Genomic DNA, 25,296 nt, shown 5'->3' on the forward strand with positions numbered 1-25,296 from the left:
TTCTCGTAACGCTGCTTGTGTTTGTCTACTCCTCAATTTTCTTGACGGTACCATATTTTGTTTTATTTTATTTTAAGTATCTACAATTTATTTATTCGTATGGGAAAAAGAGGATATTGATTTGTGCAATTAAATGTATAAGTATCATTCGTTTTTATGTGAATAGTATGACTGAAAATGTAAAAAAAAAAAAAAAAAAAAAGACGTACAGACTAACTTTTTAAGCGTAATCAATTTATTTTTGTATGTGAAAACTATGATTTGAAATGTCAAAAGGACTTACATACGAATGAGATAGGATTTATAAGTGTAATTGAATTTCGATTGGAGTGTTATTTTTCTTGTTCTTTCATTTTGTTCAGCTATAGATCATGATTTGACATCATTCCAAAAATAATAAAATGGCAGAAGCAGATAAGAGGTATTAGCAAAGGCAACGTGGGGAATAAGCCGCCAAAAGAGGCGCCAAAAAGTGCCAGTGAACGTATGCGAGAGTAAAGGGCGCGGAAAAGTTTTTTTTTTTTTGAGATCATACCCGCATACTTACTATTCTCAATTATTATCTTTTGTTTTAAAAAATACTAATAATGTATATTTATCTATACCTAATAAGTAAGAATTTTCACTGGAATCCACGTACACAATTTTTTTTTATCAAATTACATTAATTGCCCTTAAAGTGCAATATTTCGCATAGAATTTTAGTGTTTTATTTGCATTAAATGAGATTTTGATAAACTAATTTTCAACCATTTTCTTGACTAGGACCGCCGGACCACAAGGTTGGACACATTCGAATACAAAGTCGTAGGTATGTGATTGTTTTCTTGAGGGGGGGGGGTAGAGGGGCGATCGTTGGTTTAAGGGTGTGGGGGGAATGTGCCATCATCATTGGGGAAAGGGGTATGGACATCAATGCGGATAGACAATGTGCAGTGGGCTTATCACGAAAAACAAAGAAAGGAAACTATTGAAACGTCGCGTTTAGGAAGTGGCCATTTAAATAATTTTCTTTAATAACAGATTTATGCGCATTATTTATACATTTCACTTTACAATAACGACTGATCGGTTATTGTTTTTGATGTGTAACATCTTAGCTCTCGGTGTAGCCGCGGTTTTTGGTATGAATAATTTCGTGAATGGAACGGAAGTCGCATGAAACGGAAATGTGTAACCACGGTGCTGCTAGCTGTGGCGGATGACGCGAACCATAGTTCACAAAGCCAAAGAGAGATTTTTTTTTCAAGTTTCTTACCCTTTTATCGGAGCCGTTTTATTATATAGTTTTACCTTTCGCTCTACAAATCAAATAATTCCATAGTCGACGCAGCTGCTCCGGCCACGCATTCTAGCGGTGGGTGCGGAAACTACATGTGATTCACGTTCAGAAATGTAAGTGAAAAAACAATTTGCGTGTATCTATCGCACTCCGCATTATTTTAAAGAATTCTACGTTAGCTCTCGTGTCCGAGTTTCTTATTATAAGTGTATTTGAATCATGAGAACACATGAATTTGCTATTTACCGAGGTTAGATGTTACACATCACTGCCTAGTACTGAAAGACTCGCTCACATTTTTTTTTTATTACAAAGATAACTTTCAACCAGAAGTCTATACCAGCGGCGGTTGCAGAGGGAGGGGGTCAGGAAGTAAATATCCCCCCCCCCCCAAGCTGTGTAAAAATAAGTGATATCTCTGTGAAGGCAGTATGTTTTGGGTGATATAAGATGAGCTGTTAAAGCGCCTGCAATCATAATCTTCAAAGGCAGCGACGCGGGAATGATAATGTACCTACCAAACTTTAAAAAAAAAAAAAAAATTAATTTTTAAAAACTTTTGTTAACGTAAGGTTTTCAGAGTACAAAAATTTTCTCATTTTATTTTTTCATATCCCCTCCCGAGATACATTTCTGTATGCGCCACTGGTCTAGACATAGTTATAACATAAAATACTTATTTCTTGAGTTTCGAAAAACAAATTAGTAGATTAATGTACACAGTAACTCGCCCTTTCTCCTTGGAGTTGAGACAGCGATACTGCCAACTCTTTGAAGTCCAAGGACGGGTGAGAGACTGCCGATGGTGTCTGCTTATGACGTTTCCGCAGTTAAAAAGCATACATTCAAAACACTTACGCATAAAATATTCAATTAAAGGCAAAAAAAAAAGTAAAGATCTCAAATAACACTGGCATCCCTATGGATGAAACCGACAAACAGAAAATATTTTCAACAATTTAAAAACCTACTGTAGACTATGTAGGTACTGAAATTTTACGTTACAATATAAGTTAGACATATTAACCATTTCAGAGAAAACTAAACATATAAATGTAATAATTAAGTGATTTTTTCTTCAATTTTTTTATTTAAAATGTGAATGTTAAACCATCCTTACTTAATATCAGCTGTTCTTCTTCACCCTTTTCTGAACAGATGACTCTTATAAACTTCCACGAAAGATATAAATTCTCTATTATTTGTTTTCGCTGTACTTCATCGCAAATAGAATTTCCTGTAAGAGTAATCTGATCAAGATATGGTAATTCAAAAAAGTAATTAAGTAGGGTCATATTCTTCCAACTCAGGCCAGAATCTATTCCACATTTCACAGACGTTACAGTGCCCAAATCTAGGATAGCCAAGTATCGCAAAGGCGAAAAATGTTCGATTGCTAGCTTTTGAAGACAATTGTCGTTCAAATGAATAGAGCGTAACTTAATGTGGTTCTGGAAAAACATCTTCGATAGCTCGTGCGTGGTAGTATTGGCAATATGCATTTCAATTAAATTAGATAACCCCCTGAATAAACTGGCAGTGACATTTAGAAAAATGTTATTGTTTAAATATAAGGACCTCAATAAGTGAAGCTGGGAAAAGTCTGATTTATTCGATACAATTAAGTTGTCTTGAAGGACCAGAAATGATAACCTATTTTCAGCTGGCAAAGATTTTGAATCAAACATTGTGAGCATATTAAACGATATATCAATATAAACCAAATTATACAAGCTAATAAATGCTCCACTTTCAATGAATTTTAATCGATTTTTAAGTAAATAAAGCTTTTCCAAATTAACTAAATTTCTGAAGAGTTTTTTATTTATTACTTTTAAAAAGTTGTGATCCAGATACAATAATTGTAATTTTACGGTACTGACGAATGCATTGTCATCGATTTTTATTATTTGTGAATTTGATAAAAATAAACTTAAAATATCTGTCAAATTCATAAACATATATTCGGTTACGGTAACAATTGAAGTATTGCATAAATTAATTTCGGTTATTAACTGATTCTCCCAAATCACGCCGTCGCCAGGGATTACGGTACGATTGAAAATGTTTTGAGTATTGGAATGTTGTGACATTTGTCTTACTGAACCAGTTTGTTCTAAATATATTTTTGCCTCGTTATTGTCTAGTGACAAACTGTTTAGCGAAGGCATGTTAGAAAATATGTGCAAATCAACACCAATGATACAATTGTAGCTCAAATTCAAACTAATTAAACTAAACATCTTTCTAAATATAGATAGAGGAAGGCTGGTGATTTTATTGTGAGAAATATCTAAAGCGAACAATTGCGTTAAATCTAAAAACAAATCGCTATGAAGAACACTTATTTGATTAAAGGAGAGGTCAAGGTGTGATAATTTTGTGAGGTTTTTGAAAACTTGTTTCTCCAATAATCTTATTCCGTTTCCTTTAAACTTTAATGTTACGAGATGATTTGAACCTTGGAATGTGTTACCATACAGCACAGGACAAATGTTGTTTTCTAAACTGATCCTTTTCAAAAAAGATAGACAAATGAAAGTATCAGAAATGTTAGTAAATGATGCACTTAGATTGAAACCTACTAGCTTAAGAGACATCAATCTAGGCTGGAAACTGCAAAAAGAGGATTTAAAAATATTAAGCTGTGAACTCAAATCTCCTTGCCCATGCACTTCAAGTAAAGTCAAATTAATTTGGTATTTTAACGTTTCTGTAAGAAACGAATTGATATCTTTAAAGAAAACAGTAAGCAACTTTAGACCTTTTAATGTGGCGAAAGTGTCTGGTGTGTAAGAAACAATGTTGTTTCCATGAAGTGAAAGAAACTCAATTCTAAACAAATCGTCAAATAGACGACTACTTAAGTCAGTTAACTTATTATTATCGAGTCTAAGAATTTTCAGCGTTTTCAAATTAGCAAATAATTTATCTGGCAATTCATAGAGTTTGTTATATGATAAGTCTAAGAAGACTGTGTTTTCATTAAAAGAAAAATAATCTTTTTCCATATAATTTATGATATTGTGTGAAAACAAAATGCACTGTGTAGAGAGAGTTAATTTTGGTAAAACATATATCGTGGAGTACGAACAGTCTGTCACGTAAGCACAATCTACATTAAATACTACATCTCCAAATTTGTGAAATATTCTCGTTGGATTCATAATAAAATCACATGGTGATGTCGATATATTATGCAAATCTTCTTCGAAAAATCCATCGTTTGCAAAATCAGTGGCATTGAGTGTTTCTTGAAACTCCTTCGAGGAAAGGCCTTTCGCAACCGACGCGAAATATGTTCTGCTGTTATCCAGTATATTCACAGTGTTAAACTTCCTTGTGTTATCGCCACACTTGATTTCGACTCGTAAATTAAAGTTGAAGATTACGAATAATTCACTTCTTGTGAAATACTCGCAAGCTTCACAGCCAACAATGTTCAGAGTTCTCAAGTGAGGCAGATTAAGTATACTGTCAAATAAAGTTAAATTCTTCCAACTCAAATTAGTTTCACTAAGATCTAAACTGGTTATGGTAGATTCTTTTTTTATAAACGGGATTGGAAATGAGAGATTGGAATTACCAGACAGTGAAAGTTGCAAAATTTCTAATGTGTGCGCAATTTTTGCACTGCTGAATATTATCTGAGTGATTCTATTGAAAGAAAAATTTATTGAATGCGACACCAATTTATCTCTAAAATATTTACGTACTTCTCTTAAAAAACAAGGAATATTGTCTTCTAAATTATTTTCGCACACGTTTTTATCTGTTTTAAGAATATTTAATGAGTGTTCTTTGTGTAAAGAAACTGGCAAATAACTTAAATATAAAAATTTTAAGTAATTAAAAGAAAAATTCACTACATTAAACTTTATCAATTTCTGCATTGTATGCTTGGTCAGTTTCCTTATTCGGTTATGACTAAAATCCACTTCCAACAATAATTTGTTGTTCGAAAACATTGTGGAAGACAAAAATGTAATATCATTATATGAAGCATTAAGAATTTTAAGGTTTATGGCATTATCTATTACCTCCTCGGATAAGTGGCTCAGGCGATTATGTTGCACTCTCAATACTGTCAAATTATGTAAATCTCTAAACAGGCCGTGATCAAGATCGGTTATAAAATTGATGTGCATCGAAAGTACGTGTAGATTGTCTAAACCCACAAAAGTATTGGAGTCTAAGTTCCTAAGAAGATTATTATGGATGTGGAGAAATTTTAAATGCCTTAAATTTTGAAAAAGTGTCGAAGGGATGTACTGTATGAAGTTCTCAGAAATATCAACAAAGACTAAAAGTCTACTGAAGTAGAAAGTGTCCTGGTGGAGGGTTTCTAGTTTGTTGTTTCTGATGTCGAGAAACAGAAGTTGTGTCATCCCGAAAATGAAGTGTCTCGAGAGTTGTCGTATTTGGTTGTTGGAAACGTCCAGGTAGTACAGGTAAGGAAGACGGCTGCAGTGGCTCAAAGACTCGTCGGTGAAGTTCCACTGGAGCCGGAGGTCGCCGCAGTCCGTGGTGACGAATTGGTCGGAGATGGAAGAAATGTTGTTGTCTCCGAGGTATAGTTTCTTGGTCTGTATGGGTATGTCGGCGGGCACTTCGGGCAGACCGCTGGAGTTGCAGTACGCCGTGAAGACGTCGTGCGTGCAGCTCGTCCGGGCATCGGACTGCCCTTGGGCCTGCAGCGCCAAGAGGATGGCGAGTACCAGCATGCTTGCATCTGCAACTACGGTGGGTTCCCCTGTTCACAAAACGACGCCCCAGTCAGTAAAAAATACCATCAGGTAAAAAAAAAAATATTGTCTGGTTATTAGAAAATTTGACATGTCCAGTTTTTTTTTTTTTTTTAATCTGGTATGTATTCAGGGGCGTACTAAAGGCATTACAAACGCCTTTAATTTTTGGAAAGTATCGTAGATATGTACGGTATGAAGTTCTCTGAAATATTAACCAAAACCAAAAGTCTACTGAAGTATAAAGAGTTCCCCATACCCCCTTAAATTATAAAAGTATATTAAAATCTATCATTCCTACCAACAAAAAGAAGGAAAAGTGATTATATATATATATATATATATATATATTTTTTTTTTTTTTCAAATAGAATTCTGCGTACACTCTTGCTGGTGTGGTAACATTATTATCCACAGTAAAGAGAACCATTTCTGTATCGGGAAAGAATCAGATTTCAGGTATTAATGAATTACGCAAGGAGGCCTAACATTATTTTATTTTTGACTGGAAAATACTTGTATCTATATATGTTCCTTACCAATTTTGTTCGGTTACACTGCTACAAACACACACACAACACACACCTACAAGGGCGCCCATACCCGGGGGCAGGGGGGGGCCGTGGCCCCCCCCTAGCTTTCAGGGAAGGAAAAAAATATATAGTGTAGTCAGGTGTTTTACTTTAAAGAAAATTATTTAAATTCGGTATTATGTATAAGTGGTTCAACAGGAAGATATTATTGAATATTGTTTTTTACATGTCTACTTCATTTTTTATGTTAGTCCAAGCATTAGTTTCTGCTGCTGCGATATAAGGTGTTGTGTACAGGGAGAAAACGCTGTTCAAGCGCAATGCCCGTGGCGAGTCATTCCCCTCCGTAATGCTACCCAAGCTCACGCGATAACACAACACAACAGATTTAGACCAGTCAGTGTTAGATGACGCGACAGTTGACATGTGCTTGTAGACGGCGAAATGTTTTGCTACTTTTTCGTCATAATAATGTGTATGTTCACAAATAACATCTCAAAACAGAGATTTTTAAATAGCCTTTAGGTCTACAGTTTTATGCATCTGGTCTAGATTTAGTTTAGTGTATTCAGTCAGTATAAATAACTTAGGTGTAAATAAATCAGTGAAAAGTGTAAAGATAAAAACCATTGTTATTATGTAGTGTTTCTTAGTTTTCCTCATTTGTCACATCCGCTCAGAATATTCACAATTTTTAAGGTAAGCTTTCACCTTTAAAGTTACTCAAATAAGAATTATTGTTCAGAAAAATCTACAACGTAAAATTTATGTTGGAATTTTGAATTTAGAGGAAAATCACTTTTTCCCTTCAAAAGTGTTTAAAGGGATAAGGATCCCACTACCTTCAGTAGACTCGGAAGCAATTTACACTGGAATCCCGATTTTACGTACGCTCACGGTCGCTTGGATTGCATTCGTAAAATCGTTATCTTCATAAAATTTTAAACACCCCACCCCCTGAAGATACATGTTATAATTTATTGAACGGAATGAATATATATATAATATTAAATAGTAAAAACAATGACTGCCATCTGCCCTCTGCCCACCCCTGCGTTCCCCTTATTTTTTTAACATTCCACAACTTGCCTCATTGCACGAGTGATATAAAAGTGACATCTCAGCGACTAAACACAATTGCACCACGCATTGCATCATGTTAACTTTTGTGTGGTGACAGTAGGTTGTCTGACATGCCTTTCTTGGATATCTTTCCTTTTCGTAAGACGCGTGCTACTAAAATAAATTTATATTTGAATTTGCAAACTTGTCCACTCCTTGCCAGAGACGACTGAACACAGACGAGACTTTCCAGGGTCGGGTTGATGAGCTGGAAGAATTCCCTGCCTTGCATTTTTTTGGACTTCACCTTATCATATTTATCAGTTAATCTTTAACAGATCGGCTTGAACTCTTAATTCTAAAGTTAAGTACTGAACATGTTATTTAAGGGTTTATCAGGGCCGTATTTACGCACAGGCTATCTAGGCTGTAGCCTATGGGCCCGCACCACACGACACGAAAAAAAAAAAAAAAAAATGCTGTGATTTGGATCTTCTTATATTATTAAAATACGCGTCGACATAGTGTCCAGCTGTTTTGTGTGGATTAATTGCGCCGAACTAAACTCTTCTGTGGAAAGCTGATATATGAGTTGTGTCAGCATTTAGAAATTTTCGATTATTTTCATTGGTTTTGTTGTCACTTAATTCCTTAACCTCTAAATACTGTTTGGTTAAATTTTCTAGTTTAGTAATAAACTATTTTTTTCTGCGCTTTACTATCACTAAATAAACTTATAGTCATCAACTACTGAATCCATCTGTGCTAATTCTAAATGATAAGCAATTATGATTCATATCGAAACATAGTAATATTCATTTAATTGTGAAACAATTTTTGACTATAATTATAAGCGTAGTTCAGGTGTTACATTTAAAAACAACTATTTTCTGACTGTGATAACATATTAAAATTGTTTCTCTCCCAAAGTTAAAACTTTTGACCAACACGTTTTAAACTTTATAATCATTTTAATTTAATTTGTATGCGACATTTATTTAGGGGTAAAGAGAGCAATTAGTTGAAGGACTGTATTCTTGATATTCGTGTACCCCAGACGCTGCAAAAATATAAGGACTGTATTCCTGCATTTGTGTTGCTAAAAATGCATTTGTTTCAATAAAATAGTTAATATTAATTAATAAAGTAGCCAATAGTTTTTGTTATGGCGAATGAGTACTGTGGTCTAGTATTTTAGTAACAGGACAAAAATTTTTAACAGGGTCAGAACTGGAACTATTTTATGGCTAGTAACAAGCCGCAGTTAGTCTTCCAAAATATTAAAAATACTTAATACCCCTAAGTCTGGCCCCCCCCTACAAATTATCATATGGGCGCCCTTGCACACCTACTCTTACATAGTTATTTTTGTTATCTGCACAATATAAACTAAATTGGTTATTAATAGCACTTTATTTAATAAATAAATTAGGTGTAACATCAAAAAATTCATAGAACAAAACAACTATAATTCTAATCAATAATACATATAAGACCTACAACATGCATTATGGAATATAAATTTAACATTGTTTCGATAAATATGGGTTAGTTGATTTTAATGAAATTTGAATGTACTGTCAGTTAATTTTTTTTTTCGAACAAAACCTTTGTTGTTAAATGGAAATTGATAGTTACTTTCCTGAACTGTATAAATTTGTGGATTTCGGTGAAAATTGAACAGCAAATCGTAATTTTAAGTAATAGTATTTTATTTAACTAACAGTTTTAAAATCTATAATCGAGTACGAAATTCAAAACTGTCTTAACATAAGCGGATCCAGGATTGACTTCTTTGGAAAGAGGGGAGGGGGCGGCACCAGTAGTCTGGACCTGTATAATAAATACCTGTTCATTACTACTTAAGTCGTATTATCGAGTGCACTGTAGCTGATCCCCCCCCCCCTAACCACTACCCAGACTTCTCCTGGATCCACCCCTGTTTCCAAATAGAGAAATAAAAATTGTAATTGAATCATTTGAATAAAATTACCTTTGTGTAAAAATGAGGAGAATAGGTAGAGAAAGACGCCACCTTGGTTTCAAATGTTTTTAGAAAATAATAATTTTAATCTTTTTATAATTAAAAATTAGCCTACATTAAAGTAAATATCACCAATTACCGAATTTTCGGAGACTATGACATGATGTTTATTAAAAGTATTACTTTAGTTGCAGGTATTCTTAAGATAATAATTTCAATACTAAATGTCAATGACTTCAAAGGGAATATTAGTTTAGTACCAATCTCTGTTAACTTTTTGGACAGTACAATTTTATGTGAGATTCTTTACAGAAGCCAAAGTCCAATATTAAACTATAAAAAAATAGTTGTGTCTCAAAAACTGTTGAAACAAAATGGTGTATTTTGGTTTCTAATTTTTCCCTTAGGGTTTTAATTATAACAATCCCTTCTTGTCATGTATTTTGTCAGAAACGCGGCGACGTACTAGCTTGCTCGTGTGCAGTCGTTATTCTAGCCTTTCTATTTTATATCCGAGTTTGGTCGGCAGGTCTCGACCACCAAGATAGGTAGTTCTTAGTTCCTGTCAGATATCCTTACACTTCCCGTCTCTGTGTGTTTCAAATACAACAAAATTATAAAAACAAAAACTCATGCGCCGCCTATTTCTTGGTGAATTTCTTCTGCGAGTGCCAGCAAGGATTATCCACCTACACGGGGTGCCAGTATTCGTATGAGGACCCGGCTGTGTATGCTCGTTTTCCCGCAGTTCCCTTTGGCATATTTGACCTCGTGTGTATCTAGTGCTGGTTGTGGGCGAAAGCAGTTAACCATAAACAAAAAAAAAATTATATCCAAGTGAACTGGATTTGTTTTTTTTTTTGTTTTTTTTTTTCAGTTTTGGTCCAAATAATTGTGGGGAACAAATCAAGTATGCAAATTCGCTATATGCTTAGTTTGACGATTATTTAGATTCTGCATTTTATAATTTTAATAGATTTTTCACATTGTTCATGTTATACTATCTATCTATGGGACTCCCAAATAACACAAATTTAGGTCATTAAAGGCCCGTCTACAATAGCAATGTCCTAAACTGTGTCCGAAGGACACTCGTCGATGATTGGTCCACGTGACCCTCTGACGTCATGCGTCAAGTGGGCGAAGGTCCGAACCTACCTGGTCCGAAGACATTCGTCAATTTCAACTTTTTGTCCCAACCTGTGTACTTCGGACACAGAAAAAGAACAGAACACTCACGATATTTGAATTTCCGGTTCCCGTTTGAAAACGTGGTGTATGTTTTTGTTATTGAAGGAAATGGAAGGTGTTGTAAGTCAAGAAGAGCAAGACGACATTTAAATTAGTGCTATCCGATTGCTGTGATATGAGTTCATTGTTTAGCATTTACATTTGCCACTTTGCCTTACTGAATAAATATATAAAATTGAACTCCCACAACTTTCAAAAGTTCAATCTCAAACTACAAAGCATCAAAACAATAAACAAAAACATTTGGTTTGGCACATTTACTGCGCTCTGGTAGCAACGTTAGAAATCAATACATTCGGACATCGGACATCGCAATTGTAGACAGGGAAGTTTTCGGTGAGACAATGTGATGTCACTCACATTCGGATAAGGACACGGACCACGCACAGGTTTGGACTATTGTAGACGGGCTCTTATGGCCTGTCTACAATAGCAATGTCCTAAACTGTGTCCGAAGGACACTCGTCGCTGATTGGTCCACGTGACCCTCTGACATCATGCGTCAAGTGGGCGAAGGTCCGAACTTACCTGGTCCGAAGACATTCGTCAATTTGAACTTTTTGTCCCAACCTGTGTACTTCGGACACAGAAAAAGAACAGAACACTCACGATATTTGAATTTCCGGTTCCCGTTTGAAAACGTGGTGTTATTGTTAAATATCTGAATAAATATATAATATTGAACTCCCACAACTTTCATAAGTTCAATCTCAAACTGCAAAGCATCAAAACAATAAACAAAAACATTTGGTTTGGCACATTTACTGCGCTCTGGTGACAACTTTAGAAATCGATACATTCGAACATCGGACATCGCAATTGTGGACAGGGCAGTTTTCGGTGAGACAATGTGACGTCACTCACATTCGGATAAGGACACGGACCATGCATAGGTTCGGACTATTGTAGACGGTCTCTTAGAGCACAGTTTAGGACATTGCTATTGTAGACAGGCCTTTACTATCCCGAACCATTACCATTTACCTAGGTTAGAAAAAAAAACACACTCTGAAAAGTAATTGTAATGTTTTATCACATTAAACAGTTGCTGGAAGTCAAAAAATCATTAAATAGTAGCATAGTACATAAGTAATATGTTGTGAAAACCTATAAATGAAGCACCTAGCGGATAATGTTTGAAACTCTTTTTACACAAACTTAAAAGCAAAAAACGCTTCTATTTCCTGGCTTAGGCAGGCAACGCTATCTGTGAAAGTAACGAAAATAAGTGAACCCGTATGTATTCGTTACTATAACAATTAGTAGGTACTCGTTACTATTGTATCGTTACTTTACTTGTTACTTCAGATACTGCATGCTATGTTATGTTACAGCAACGAATCGAGTCGTACAGTACCTATGACATCGCGTAAATTATAATAAATCAAATATAAACAATTAACTATTGATGCTGACCGCCAATGCTCCTCTATGTCGCATAGACCGCTATGCCTCATTAACATCTCGCAAAGGCATGTGCACCGAACGCGCTCGTGCGTGCAGCAAAGTGTAGTTCGTGCGACGAGGCGAACGCCAGGCAACGAGTGCTACGTCGGCGGAAGGATCCGGCCGGGTGTGGCATATCCCTCCGCCGCACTACAACAAATTATTTTATGCATATTTTTCCACAGGTTTTTATTAAATATTATTTTCATCAATTAATATTTCAGTCCTTTCAAAATCATGTTTCACTGTGCGTTTTGTCCCGAGCCTGGCCGGTTCAGTTTCCCGCGAAATTCACACGTTTCCGCGGGAGGGCTGGCGGGGGGAAGGGGGGTCGCGCGCGGCGACACCGGCAGTGTCCTTCAGGAGCTCGAGGAGGCCGGCAGCCTTCGCGCGACACGGACCCATCAACGCTTGCTTTCACCGACATGTAGTTTCAATAGTATAATCTCTTCTTAAACTTCTCTGCTTCACGCCCCAACTTAGCTTAACTTACCGGCTAATTAGTTTTGGCCAGCACGGGGCAGCCAGAAGGCGACACGTGCCACCGAACATACTAACGCATCAGTCTATGGAACATGTCTAGGAGTCACATAGAGTCGCCAGAGACACGGGCCTACGTGCCACTAGCCCAGTATAATAAGTTTTGTGTAATAGAGAAGTGTTTTTCGTCAATGTATAATTTGTGATGATAGAGTTTAGTTGTAACCGCCGCACGGTATCGTGCCACCAAACGTACTAACGAATCAGTCCCTGGGACACATCTAGAAATCACATAGAGTCGCCGGAGACACGGGCCTACGTGCCACTAGCCCAGTATAATAAGTATCGTGTAATAGTGAATTGTTTTGTTCGTCAATTTATAATTTGTCATGTTAGAGTTTATTTTGTAACCGCCGCATCGTGTGTAAAAGTACATCCTTCACGCGCGTTCGTGAGCCGCCACTGAGGAAGTGGGCTGCGCGTGTGACTAGTCGATCTGGGACAACCGTTACGGCCAGAATGGGCAGCACTATGTATAGGGCTGTGCCGTAATAAATTCATCACATATCCTCCAGAAACTTTGTGTTCTTCTTCAGGCGTCCCGAGTGGCCATAACAGCTCGGGGGGCCCTACTGCGTTAACCCCTACCTCTAGCTAGAAGGCCGAACCCTCCCTGAGATCTCGAACCCAAACCAAAATCACGTAAAAATCATAGGAGGTAGCGGGGACGGTGTCAAAATGGCGCTCAACTAGTGTGGCTTTCTTTTTTTTTTTTTTTAAATTAACTTTCAAATTTTTCTAAATTTATAGTGCTTCAAATTTAGTGTACCAGTAAGGGCTCCTGTAGGAACAAAGGAATCGCGCGGAAACGGACGCGACGCGCAGATGGCCAAAGGAGCGGACACCTGGCGATAGGCGCGTGTCGAGTTACAAGCCAGGCGCGATAAAGGCGCACATCAAGTTACGCGTCAGGCGCGATAATGGCTGTGGGAGCGGAAGTCCGTGCGCCTCACATAGGGATCAGGTGGCGCAGCTGCGTCGCTGCTGCGCGCATCGACATTAGCCGTGACGGAGCCGTGAGCTTAGACATGGAAGGGTTATGCCATGCATGCCTTCTGCCAGGCTTGCTGGTAAATCATGACGCGGCAGGGACATTCGCCATCTGTACCTGCGACACGGAGAAGAATCCCAAAACAGACGTTGACGACAGAAAACCAGGGCCGACGTCTACATTTAAGTGCGGCGCCGAGGGGGTGTCATCGGCGGCCCGATGAGGTGGCATTCTGCTATCAGTGCGGCACCGTGAGGCACCGTTCGTGCACCGAGGCCCGGGAGTTCCTCAACTTCAGGAATGGGCTGTTCATGTGCCACGCGTGCGAGCTCGCGCTGGACAGACCATCAGTAATGCCGGCGCCTCCTATCGCACCGCGCCCTGGCGGCACTCTCAAACTACCGGAATTCGGAGGGCAGGAGCACGAGGACCCCGCAAAGTTCCTACGGACATGCCGGGACAGGCTGGCACGAAACTCGGTTCCTACAGACGAGTGGACGGAGAAGGTGTGCGATCAGCTGAGGGGGTGTGCCCTTGACTGGTGGGCCACAGCCGTAGAATACGGCATGCAGTGGGGCGACTTCGCTAACGGACTGGAGGAACGTTCCAACGACGCCCGTGCCCGAGCCCGGTGTCAACAATCACTGTTCTGCCGGCCTCAGGTGGCGGGGGAGAGCGCGGAAGCCTTCATCAGGTCCAAGACATGGCTCCACCGATGGCTAGCGGAAGGAGAGGACGACAGCAGCATGCTAGGGGTAGTCGTCCAGCTGATGCTGCCCGAACTGCGGCCATTCCTTAGGGCCGCCACCGACAGGGGCTTGGAGACGTTCGTGCGGTTGGCGAACGAGGTGGAGCGCGAAGTGCAAATCGTTCGCCGCGGCCGCGAGCCGTCTACCCGACAGCCAGGAGCGTCACCACCGACGTTACCGGCACCCGAGGACTCCAGGGCTCTGGCACCGTATGTGGCGCCAGTGCCGAGGCAACAGGGGGAGCAGCCGTCCCGACGAGCCGCAACCAGGGAAACTACCGAGGCACCAAACCAGGGGGCCCCGCACTGTAAGTACTGCCACGAGGAGCGGTACAACTGGCACGACGTCTGTCCCACGCGGGCAGCTGTCTGGCTAGCCCGCGAGGCGGGCGGTCCCACGTCGGGAAACGCCCGCTAGGGGGTAGTGCCATGGCTGGCCACTGTCCCTGGAAACCTAGCCCGGCCTCCACTGTCACACCGGCGCGCCCCGTCAGGACGAACGGGTGCCGCTCACCCGACACGTCAGCGGCCCGCACCGGGTCGTCGGCGAGCCGCACCGGACACCAGGTAGCCCCGGCGACACCGGCAGCACCTGCGGGGTCCACTAACACACCGGCGTGCCCCGTCAGGACGTACAGGCGCCACTCACCCGACTCGTCAGCGGCCCGCACCGCGTCGTCGGCGAGCCGCACCGGACACCAGGTGGCCCCGGCGACACCGGCAGCACCTGCGGTGCCTGCTGACACACCGGCATGCCTCTTCAGGATGGACGGGCGCTGCTGACCCGACTCGTCAGCGACCCGCACCGGGTTGTCGGCGAGCCACACCGGACACCAGGTGGCCCCGGCGACACCTGCAGCACCTGCGGTGTCCGCTGACACACCGGCACGCCCTGTCAGGATGGACGGGCGCCACTCACCCGACCCATCAGTGGCCCGCACCGGGTCGTCGGCGAGCCGCACTGGAGCAGTGTGGTGAGTCGTTCCAATTAGGGCAGTTGGGACCTGGGGCGGGTCATTTACTCAGGATTCCCGTCAGGATGGATGGACAGCCAGTGCATGCCCTTGTCGACACGGCCGCCAGCCACACGTATGTGTCAGCTCAGTGCTCGAGCGTATGGGACATTGACTCATGTGTGGAGGAGGTACATTTAGCGACGAAGGGGGCAACAGCTCGTATTGTCGGTCGCACGAACATCATCCTCTCCATCAGGGATCATGTCAGCCACACAACAGCACTAGTAGTAGAGGGGCTACGGGAGATGCTAATCCTAGGACTGCCTTGGCTAGCGCAGGAGGACACCACTGTGGAGGTCAGGGAGGGGAGACTACACGTTGGCCATTACGAGCAGCGCACGGTTTACAGCCTGGGCAATCGGCCACCCGCCGAACAGGGGACACCCATCACGCTCGCGGACCTGAGAAATGGTGTGCCTGCTACCCACGTAGAGCTCATAAATAGTGTCCTGTGCCAACAGCCACAGGTTTTTGCGGCCACGGACATGCTCCGCCGTACCACAACCACGGAACACACCATCCCCACCCGACCTCACCAACCCGTTAGTAAAGCCGTACGGGTTCGGACCCACTGAGAGGCACGTCATCCAGACCCAGATCACAGAAATGCTACGCGATGGAGCCATCGAGCCCAGCGAATCGCCATACAACTGCCAGATTGTCATGGCGAACAAAAAAGATGGCTCCATGTGTTTCTGTGTTAATTTCAAACCAGTCAATTCCGTAACCATACCCGCCCCACCACCGCTGATCAACATAGCGGACACTTTGGCAGGGCTGGGCGACGCCCGCATCTTCACGTCCCTGGACCTCAAGTCCGGGTATTGGCAAGTGCCCATACGTCCAGAGGACCGCCCGAAGACCGCGTTCACTGCACCTGACGGCCGACGTTTCCAGTTCTGTGCCATGCCGTTCGGGCTGGTGGACGCCCCCGCGACCTTCCAGGCCATGATGGTACGTTTGTTAGACGGGTACACGGGCGAGTTCGCCGCCGCGTACTTGGATGACGTCATCATTTGGTCACGGTCGTGGGAGGACCACGCTCGGCACCTCGGCCTGGTCCTTGAGCGGCTGGCCAGACACGGCCTCACGTATGCCCCCCAGAAATGCCACGTGGACATGGCTGAGCTGGAGTACTTGGGGCACATAGTGGATGCCGAGGGTTGCCGGCCCCTGCCAAAGCACCTGAACCTTATTGAGTTCAAACCTGCCCCACGAACCCGCAAGCAGCTGCAGAAGTTGATGGGCCTTCTCAACTGGCTGCGCTCATTCATTCCTCGTTTCGCCAGCATCACAGCCCCGATGACGGACTTGCTGTCACCCAAGCTCCGGTTTCAGTGGACCAGCATGGCGGACGCCGCACTGGATGCGGTAAAACAGCAGTTCCGCGAGTGCCACCAGCTCGCCCGTCTGCAGCCTGACCTTCCCCTGTTCCTTCAGACAGACGCCAGTCAGGAGGGGATGGAGGCCGTCCTGTACCAGGTGGGGGACAAAGTCTTGCGCCGGGTGGTGGAGTACGCCAGCGCCAAGTTCAGCCAGCCCAAACGGCGGTACCGTGTGAACGAGCAGGAGTGCATGGCCGTTGTTTGGGCTATGCGCCGCTACCGCCACCACCTGGAGGGCCACCGGTTCATGCTGCGGACAGACAGCCAATGTCTCCGCTGGTTGGACTCCGCCCAGGGCCGAAAGTCGAAGTTCACGCGGTGGGCGTTGATGCTCCAGAACTTCGACTTCGCGGTCGGGCACGTCCCTGGACGGGACAACCAGTTCGCCGACGAGCTGTCGCGCCATCCCGACCCACACGACACCTTTTAGGATGACCAGGACTGGGAGGGGATGTTGCCGCCAGAGGGAGTCGTGTCGCCAGTCATTCCGGGGGAGGTTCCCGCAACCTTGTTTCACATCCCAGGGGCCCCCGACCATCCCGCCGTCTTGCCTGTGGGGACCCTGAGCGACTTAGTGGAGTTGGTGAAACAGGCCCAGCGGACAGACGACCCCACACAGGCTGAGGTGCGGTCATGTGGGGAGCAGGCTCACCCCTACCGCAGATGCATAGACGGGGTGTTGGAGACCCGGGTACCAGGGGACATGGACGCCTGGCGCCTTCATGTGCCGCTCGGTGCCCGTGAGCAGGTCATGGGCTTCCACCACACGCACGAGCTGGCGGGTCACCCGGGTGCCCACCAGACACAACTAGACGTCTGTAAGACCTTCCATTGGCCGAAGGTGATGCAGGATGTGCGGGACCTGGTGCGGTGCTGCCAGCAGTGCCAGCAGAGGAAGACGAGGCAGTCTGACGAAGTGGAACAGCAGCGTCCCCGCCGGCCCCGCGACCCATTTTACACCCTGGCCCTGGACATAATGGGGCCATACCCACGGACCACCTGGGGAAAGAGGTTCTTGGTAGTCATCACTGACATTTTCACCCGGTGGGTCGAGGCCTTCCCGGTGTCCAACGTGCGTGCAAAAACCATAGCCGCCCTGCTGGACCATGAAATATTCCCGTGGTATGGTTTCGCACACGTACTGTTGACGTACAACGGCTGTCAGTTCAGCGGGAGGCGCTGGCGAGCTGACTGTCGCCGATGGGGCCTCGACCACCACACCACCCCCATCTACCATCCCCAGCCCAACCCCACTGAAAGGTGAAACCAGGAGGTCAAGGCGCAGCTGCGGCTGAGGTTGGGGGGACGACCACTCCAAGTGGGACGTCCACCTGCCGAAGCTGCTGTATAGTCTCCGGCGCCGCACCAACGCCGTCACCGGTCATTCCCCTGCCGAGCTCCTGTACGGGAAAAACTTGGCGTTGCCTGGGGAGAGCAGGGTGGCCGACGTCGCCATGGGCACGGTGGTGCGCCCCGATTGTGAGGAGGGGAGGGAGCATGCCAGACAACAACAGGCCCAATTCCTGGCAGCCCACACGCCCCTGAGTAGTAACCCCCCACCTCCGATCCAGTCAGGTCAGCTGGTGTACGTCAGGCAGCACCACTTGTCGTCCGGGGCGCGTAACTTTTGTGCAGGGCTATAGCGCCCCGATGGTCGGAGACTCGGGAGGTCCTGTGGAAGACGGGCCCCTCATCCAATGCGGTCCGGACGCCAAGGAGGCGGCCCGCTAAAGTGCACCGGGACGACCTGCGCTTAGTTGCGCACAGGGTCAGAGTTGGCCCAATGACCCCCTCTTCGCCATCCCCCACACTCCAAAAGGCCACGGAGACACCGCGGGAAGGAGCAGAACCCGAACTCGCCACCTGGGGGGACATGCACACGGGCGACCCAGACGGGGGTAGCCACGATCAGGCACCTTAATGCACCGAACCCGACCTCTGGGACACCCCGATCAGGTCCCCGGTGCCGCTGGCCACAGTTCTGCACGTCCCCGCAGAGGTGGGGAGTCCGTTGGTCTGGTTCCCTGACGACGAGAGGGGAGAGGTTTCTGAGGAGGATGACGAGCCACTGTGGCCGCTGGACCTCAGCCTGGCGGACGCCACGTTCCGGGTGTCCATGGACTAGCCCGAGGACGGGGAGGAGGCGCCGGACAGTAGGGAAAGGCGCCCCACACGCCGACGTCGGGCCCCGGTCAGGACGTGCTGCAAGGATGACAGCGAGCCGGTAGGGTTCACTCCTGTCCCCGCAGTGGAGGCGAGTTGCCCGACCACTCAACGAGACACGAGTGAGCCTACCGCACTCTGCCCAGTAGAGACCCACACCAGCACAGTCCCCACCACACGACCACAGAGGGCCCGCCGACCCCCGGCCTACCTGGCAGAGTACGAGTGGTCCAGGTCCCCGTCGAGCTACTCCACCCGGGCGCGGCCCGTAGGGGGCGTTCCAGTGGCGCCAACAATCGTGGCCAGACCCATATCATTTCCCCCATCCACGTCGTCCATTCCACCACCACGCCACACCCCAACCACACTGACAGCCCCACCCACTTGTCACCATATTGCGTTAGGTGAGGTGCACGTCGCCGCTCAGTCCCAGGGGGGTAACGGACACGGGTCAGGGCGTACCCCCCTTGCCATTCATCGAGTGGGAGAGGCATTCAGGGCAGAATCATTACATCACAGCACACCACCACTCCACCGCGTAGTGTAGGGCTCGCAGTGCGGCGAACGTCAGTGAAGTGCTCAGAGTGTGAAGCGAGGCGTTGATGCACATAGCGGTCTCAGAGAAGGGGGGGGGGCATTTGACGCCGACTGCCAATGCTCCTCTATGTCGCATAGACCGCTATGTCTCATCAACTTCTCGCAAAGGCGTGTTCACCGAACACGCTCGTGCGCGCAGCAAAGTGTATTTCGTGCGACGAGGCGAACGCCAGGCAACGAGTGCTACGTCGGCGGAAGGATCCGGCCGGGTGTAGCATATCCCTCCGCCGCACTACAACAAATTATTTAATGCATATTTTTCCACAGGTTTTTATTAAACATTATTTTCATCAATTAATATTTCAGTCCTTTCAAAATCATGTTTCACTGTGCGTTTTGTCCCGAACCTGGCCGGTTCAGTTTCCCGCGAAATTCACACGTTTCCGCGGGAGGGCTGGCGGGGGGAAAAGGGGTCACGCGCGGCGACACCGGTAGTGTCCTTCAGGAGCTCGAGGAGGCCGGCAGCCTTTGCGCGACGCGGAACCATCAACGCTTGCTTTCACCGACATGTAATTTCAATAGTATAATCTCTTCTTAAACTTTTACGTACAGTTCCGCGGTCGGCCACAATTTACCATGAGGTATGAATGACACTTAATTAAATCAGTGCTCCAAGATGAGTGTTCAACGTATTACGTAAGTACTGTGGGAAGTTTATGAGACGTTACGTCGGCACTTCACGCCCTACTTAGCTTACCGGCTAATTAGTTTTGGCCCGCACGGGGCAGCCAGAAGGCGACACGTGCCACCGAACATACTAACGCATCAGTCTCTGGGACATGTCTAGGAGTCACATAGAGTCGCCGGAGACACGGGCCTACGTGCCACTAGCCCAGTATAATAAGTGTTGTGTAATAGAAAAGTGTTTGTTCGTCAACGTATAATTTGTCATGTTAGAGTTTAGTTGTAACCGCCGCATGGTATTGTGCCACCAAACGTACTAACGAATCAGTCCCTGGGACACATCTAGAAATCACATAGAGTCGCCGGAGCCACGGACCTATGTGCCACTAGCCCAGTATAATAAGTATCGTGTAATAGTGAATTGTTTTGTTCGTCAAGGTATAATTTGTCATGTTAGAGTTTATTTTGTAACTGTCGCATCGTGTGTAAAAGTACGTCCTTCACGCGCGTTAAAATCGTGAGCCGCCACTGAGGAAGTGGGCTGCGCGTGTGACTAGTCGATCTGGGACAACCGTTACGGCCAGAATGGGCAGCATTCAGCACTATGTATAGGGCTGTGCGGTAATAAATTCATCACATATCCTCCAGAAACTTTGTGTTCTTCTTCAGGCGTCCCGAGTGGCCATAACAGCTCGGGGGGCCCTACTACGTTAACCTCTACCTCTAGCCACAAGGCCGAACCCTCCCTGAGATCTCGAACTCAAACCGAAATCACGTAAAAATCATAGGAGGTGGCGGGGACGGCGTCACAATATTTGATAATTAACAGTTTTTGTTAACCAAGAAACAATTAAATCTCATTAGAGCGACTTTATTATATTATCTCTTTTAAGATTAGAACAAAAAAATGTGAAAATACACTATAGTAAAAAACAAAAACATAGGTACATATTTCTAATTTGTAAAAAAAAATTACTTTCTTACATTGTTTCTGTTCCAATCTCAAACTTTTGTCTACACACACAATACCTTTAATAAACAGTAAAAAACTTGGACGACGAATTTCCAAATTATACTTTACTTAATAAACAAACATCGTTCTTTGTAACGTAAGTTTTTAAATTCATCAAATAAGCGCGCGCATGCGTAAAACATACGAAAACATACGAAAAATGCGAGTAACGAAATGCATTCGTGTGTAATGTTTCGTTACTCGTTACTAGTAGACTTGTGTAGTTCGCGAACGAACTAGTTCGGAAGAGCGCTCCCACAGACGAACTACGCGAACTAGTTCCCAGATCCGTATCTCCTCAGTTCATTAGTTCGTTCTTTTTCCGATCTCGTTCTTTTAGTTCTGTGCACATGATCTGGCTCTTATCAAAAGTCGTCACTCGTTCTCCCTTTCGGATATTAATTACGGCTTTGTCACTGGTCTTTTTGGCTGGCTATCGTTATCTGCTCGGGTCGGATAGCTGAAATTTCAGACGTCTAACGGATACTGACTTTACAAAAATGTTGACTCTTGATCGCTAAACATTTTCAGATGATAAATTTATACTCGTGTCCCGAGCACGGTAACTTCGCGGTGGGGAAACGTGGTGTATACTGAGAAAAAGTCAGACATAATTACATTAGGTAGTTATATCAGTGTTTACAAAATGATTTCAATATTCATAAAATAATTTTGACAGCTGATGACAACTGTAATATTAAAATTTTGACTTATTTAAAACCATTGTAAAATAAACTTATTTTTGACTTGACGACGTCTAATAAATCGATGAACGCCGGCTGCAAGCACGAAAAAGTGTCCCGTTACGCACATTGTCACGTTACGCTGTGTCCCATTACGCTCATTGTACGCTTGCGCCGCATCTATCTCTCTTCCACTCGATTGGAACAACCATCGATTTCACTTTTTCGAGGCACATTAAACTTGAAACACTCCCATTCGTTTCCTACTTTTCCTATCATCGTCCTATCCTTAACAGAATAACACAGATTGGAAGAAGTTAACTAGCAAACAGGTATAAAAGTTATAGTTAAAATAATCTCTTCGTTAAAGTAATAAACATATTTGAATTAATGAGTGCAAATAAAAGTAAATTTATCAATTAAATTGTAGAATTCATTTCACTCCTTTTTTGTATAAACACAAAATAGTGATAATTCAATAAATATGATTAAATTTTATTAATAAAAGTATGCTATCATTTCATGAATGTTTTGTTATGACGTCACGTTAAACTTTCGTCCGTAAAACGACTTTACAGACAAACAATTTTTTGTTGATTATTTCTAAAACTTTAAAAAAAATTAAATTTGTATTTTTATAGGCCTAAAACGGTATTTTGTTCACTAAAATAAACACATTTCATAAATAATATTTCTTAAACTAGCTAATAAATAAATTCTTTTAGAAATTAAATTTTTATATTATAGTGTATGTTAAGTGATGTTGAACTTGCTAAATTTAGTGAATTATATATAGGTCCTAATGAACATACATATTCTTAAGCAATATTATAGCATACAATCTGACTTAAAGAGTTTTTATTAGTTTTTCTATGTCTAATTGTAAGGTAACAAATTAGAAGAGTAATGGGTCTTTTTTCTTAATAATTTGCGTAATTTTGTGGCCTGTACATAATAACGCATTTTTTGTTGATTATTTCTTTAAAAAAAATTTGTATAGATATAAAACGGTATTTTATTCACTAAAATAAACACATTTCATAAATAATATGTCTTAAACTAGTTATAAAATAAATCCTTTTATAAATTAAAAAATTTCGATTATAGTGTATGTTAAGTGAAGAATAAAAACAGAACTGTTATATACGCCATTTTACCCAATTATGTAAATTATTGTTTTATTTACTCATTTGATGTATAATAACCCAAAAAAGGATAATAATCTAGGCGTTCACAACACTGATCATTATAAAAAATAACTATTATAACATACAAAGAAGATCGCCTGCAGAAGCGGTAGCAAAGCGAACGAACTATCTGTGACCTGTCTTCTTTGAATTCGAGATGGGAGCGGACGAACTAAAAGAGCGACCTAGTTCGCCAAGGAGCTGCGAATTAAAAGGAGCGCTCCCAGTCGCGAACTATTATGCGCAAGTCTAGTTACTAGATGGCGAACCCGTTACTCAGTACCGAATACATACGGTTTGCTACAGCTCTACTATCTATCAAATATATTTATATTACCTTGGTACGAAGCTAAGTCGGTTACATCACATCAGCTGAAAACTACTTTCAAAATGCTTTTGAAGTCGTTTGACATCAAAGAAACACGGAATAGCTAAAAGTCTTGGCGATAAATCTCACAAAATTTGCGCTTGTTCTTGGATCAACGGGTAAAAACATTACGGTCTGTTGGATACGGAATCACTATTTGACAGAAAGTTCTGAAGGTCTTCTGCTACTCGTGCATTTTTTGCAACGATTATACACAACACTTCTTAAATTAAAAATTATAGCCTGCCGCGCAGGGTAGCCAACGCATCAGAAAAAAATATATATAAAATCAAAAATAACGCCAGATGTACCAATGATTAGCAATACACTTTTTATTTGTAAAATAAAATACACAGACATTGACCAGAACTTGAAACTTATGATTGTATTATTTTTGCCACTGGCTTATGCTGACTGTAAAGTTATAAACATTCACACCATCAGAGGTTTTTAATATTCATAAACGAAACCTAAAAATTTAGTGTCACGTGATTAAGTAAAATTTTTTATACATAAATTGAAAAAAATATATACATCAACTAAAATTCTTCAAACATAGGCAGTATGTACAACATTTAAAACTAAATACTGTAGCTATATAAGCCTATGTTTGTGCAATGGTTTAGTTGTTGAAGTATGAGAAGACAACAATTATATAATAAGGTTATTAAATCTTCACTTTTTTTACAAGCAGGTAATAAGTTTTCCCAAACTTATTTTACATAAATTTAAAAAAGTTCTCTTTGATCACAATCTGTAATTTACCAAATCTTTGTTGCATTGAAATTAACTAGGTCTACTGTGCCAAAATGTATAAAAATGTGACAACATAAATGTTTGTTTGTTTCGAAATATATATTTTTTTTTTGGCCCAGCAACTCATATTACAATTGAAACAACGAAGACAGTCAGAATTCTGAAATCCATTTCCATTCTGCATGTGCAAGAACGCGTGAAACCCAAAAAACATACAAGACAATTGTGAGGAAATAGTTGTATTTTTCAATATATGGTAAATTTCTATTTGATATTTGACCCTTGACGCATATTTCATACTTACATTACCTACCTAAGGTGTTCAGGAAAAAATATTATTTGATAACAAAACTTTTACTATAACATTTTGTAGACTTTAAACACACTTTGCAATGTTTCTTTTTATTTTGCTTCTGTATTATAATGAGTGAATTGTTAACAACTGAATCATTGGCTGCTATGTACCTTAAAGTTTTGTGGATTTTTGTTTTTGTTTTGCTGTGTATGACTCCACATGCCAGAAGCGAGGCTAGCACCCTCCATGTTATATGAGCCAGACTTAATGTTGGAGGGAGTAAAAAGCACGGCAGTCTGAAAGAGACCCCACTGTACAATCTACAAAATTTTTGTACACACATGCAATCGTGAAACTTTGGAATTTTTTTTAAGGTTAAAAATAGACAAAATTATAAATGACATAATGTAACCAAAGATATGACGCCGTCCCCGCTACCTCTGAGTATTTAGACGTGATTTTGTTCAGTTCGTGATCTCAGGGAAGGTTCGGCCTTGTGGCTAGAGGTAGGGGTCAACGCAGTAGGGCCCCCCGAGCTGTTGAGGCCACTCGGGACGCCTGAATAATAACACAAAACCTCTTCAGATAGTTGGTGAATTTAATACAGCACAGCCCAATACATAGTGCTG

At 42.8% G+C, this 25,296-nt stretch overlaps 1 protein-coding gene across 1 annotated transcript; it reads right to left on the minus strand.

Moving 5' to 3' along the window:
• Positions 1-837: 837 nt before the first annotated feature.
• Positions 838-24,245, minus strand: LOC134540728 (protein artichoke-like). The gene is made up of 2 exons (XM_063383628.1): positions 23,587-24,245; positions 838-6,035 (listed from the first exon to the last, which is right to left on the minus strand). The coding sequence occupies exon 2, from the start codon at positions 6,004-6,006 to the stop codon at positions 2,374-2,376; it is 3,633 nt and encodes a 1,210-aa protein (XP_063239698.1). The 5' UTR covers positions 6,007-6,035; positions 23,587-24,245; the 3' UTR covers positions 838-2,373.
• Between the last annotated feature and the right edge of the window lie 1,051 nt (positions 24,246-25,296).

Source organism: Bacillus rossius, chromosome 1 (assembly GCF_032445375.1).
Source record: "Bacillus rossius redtenbacheri isolate Brsri chromosome 1, Brsri_v3, whole genome shotgun sequence".
NCBI classification, from domain to species: Eukaryota; Metazoa; Arthropoda; class Insecta; order Phasmatodea; family Bacillidae; genus Bacillus; species Bacillus rossius.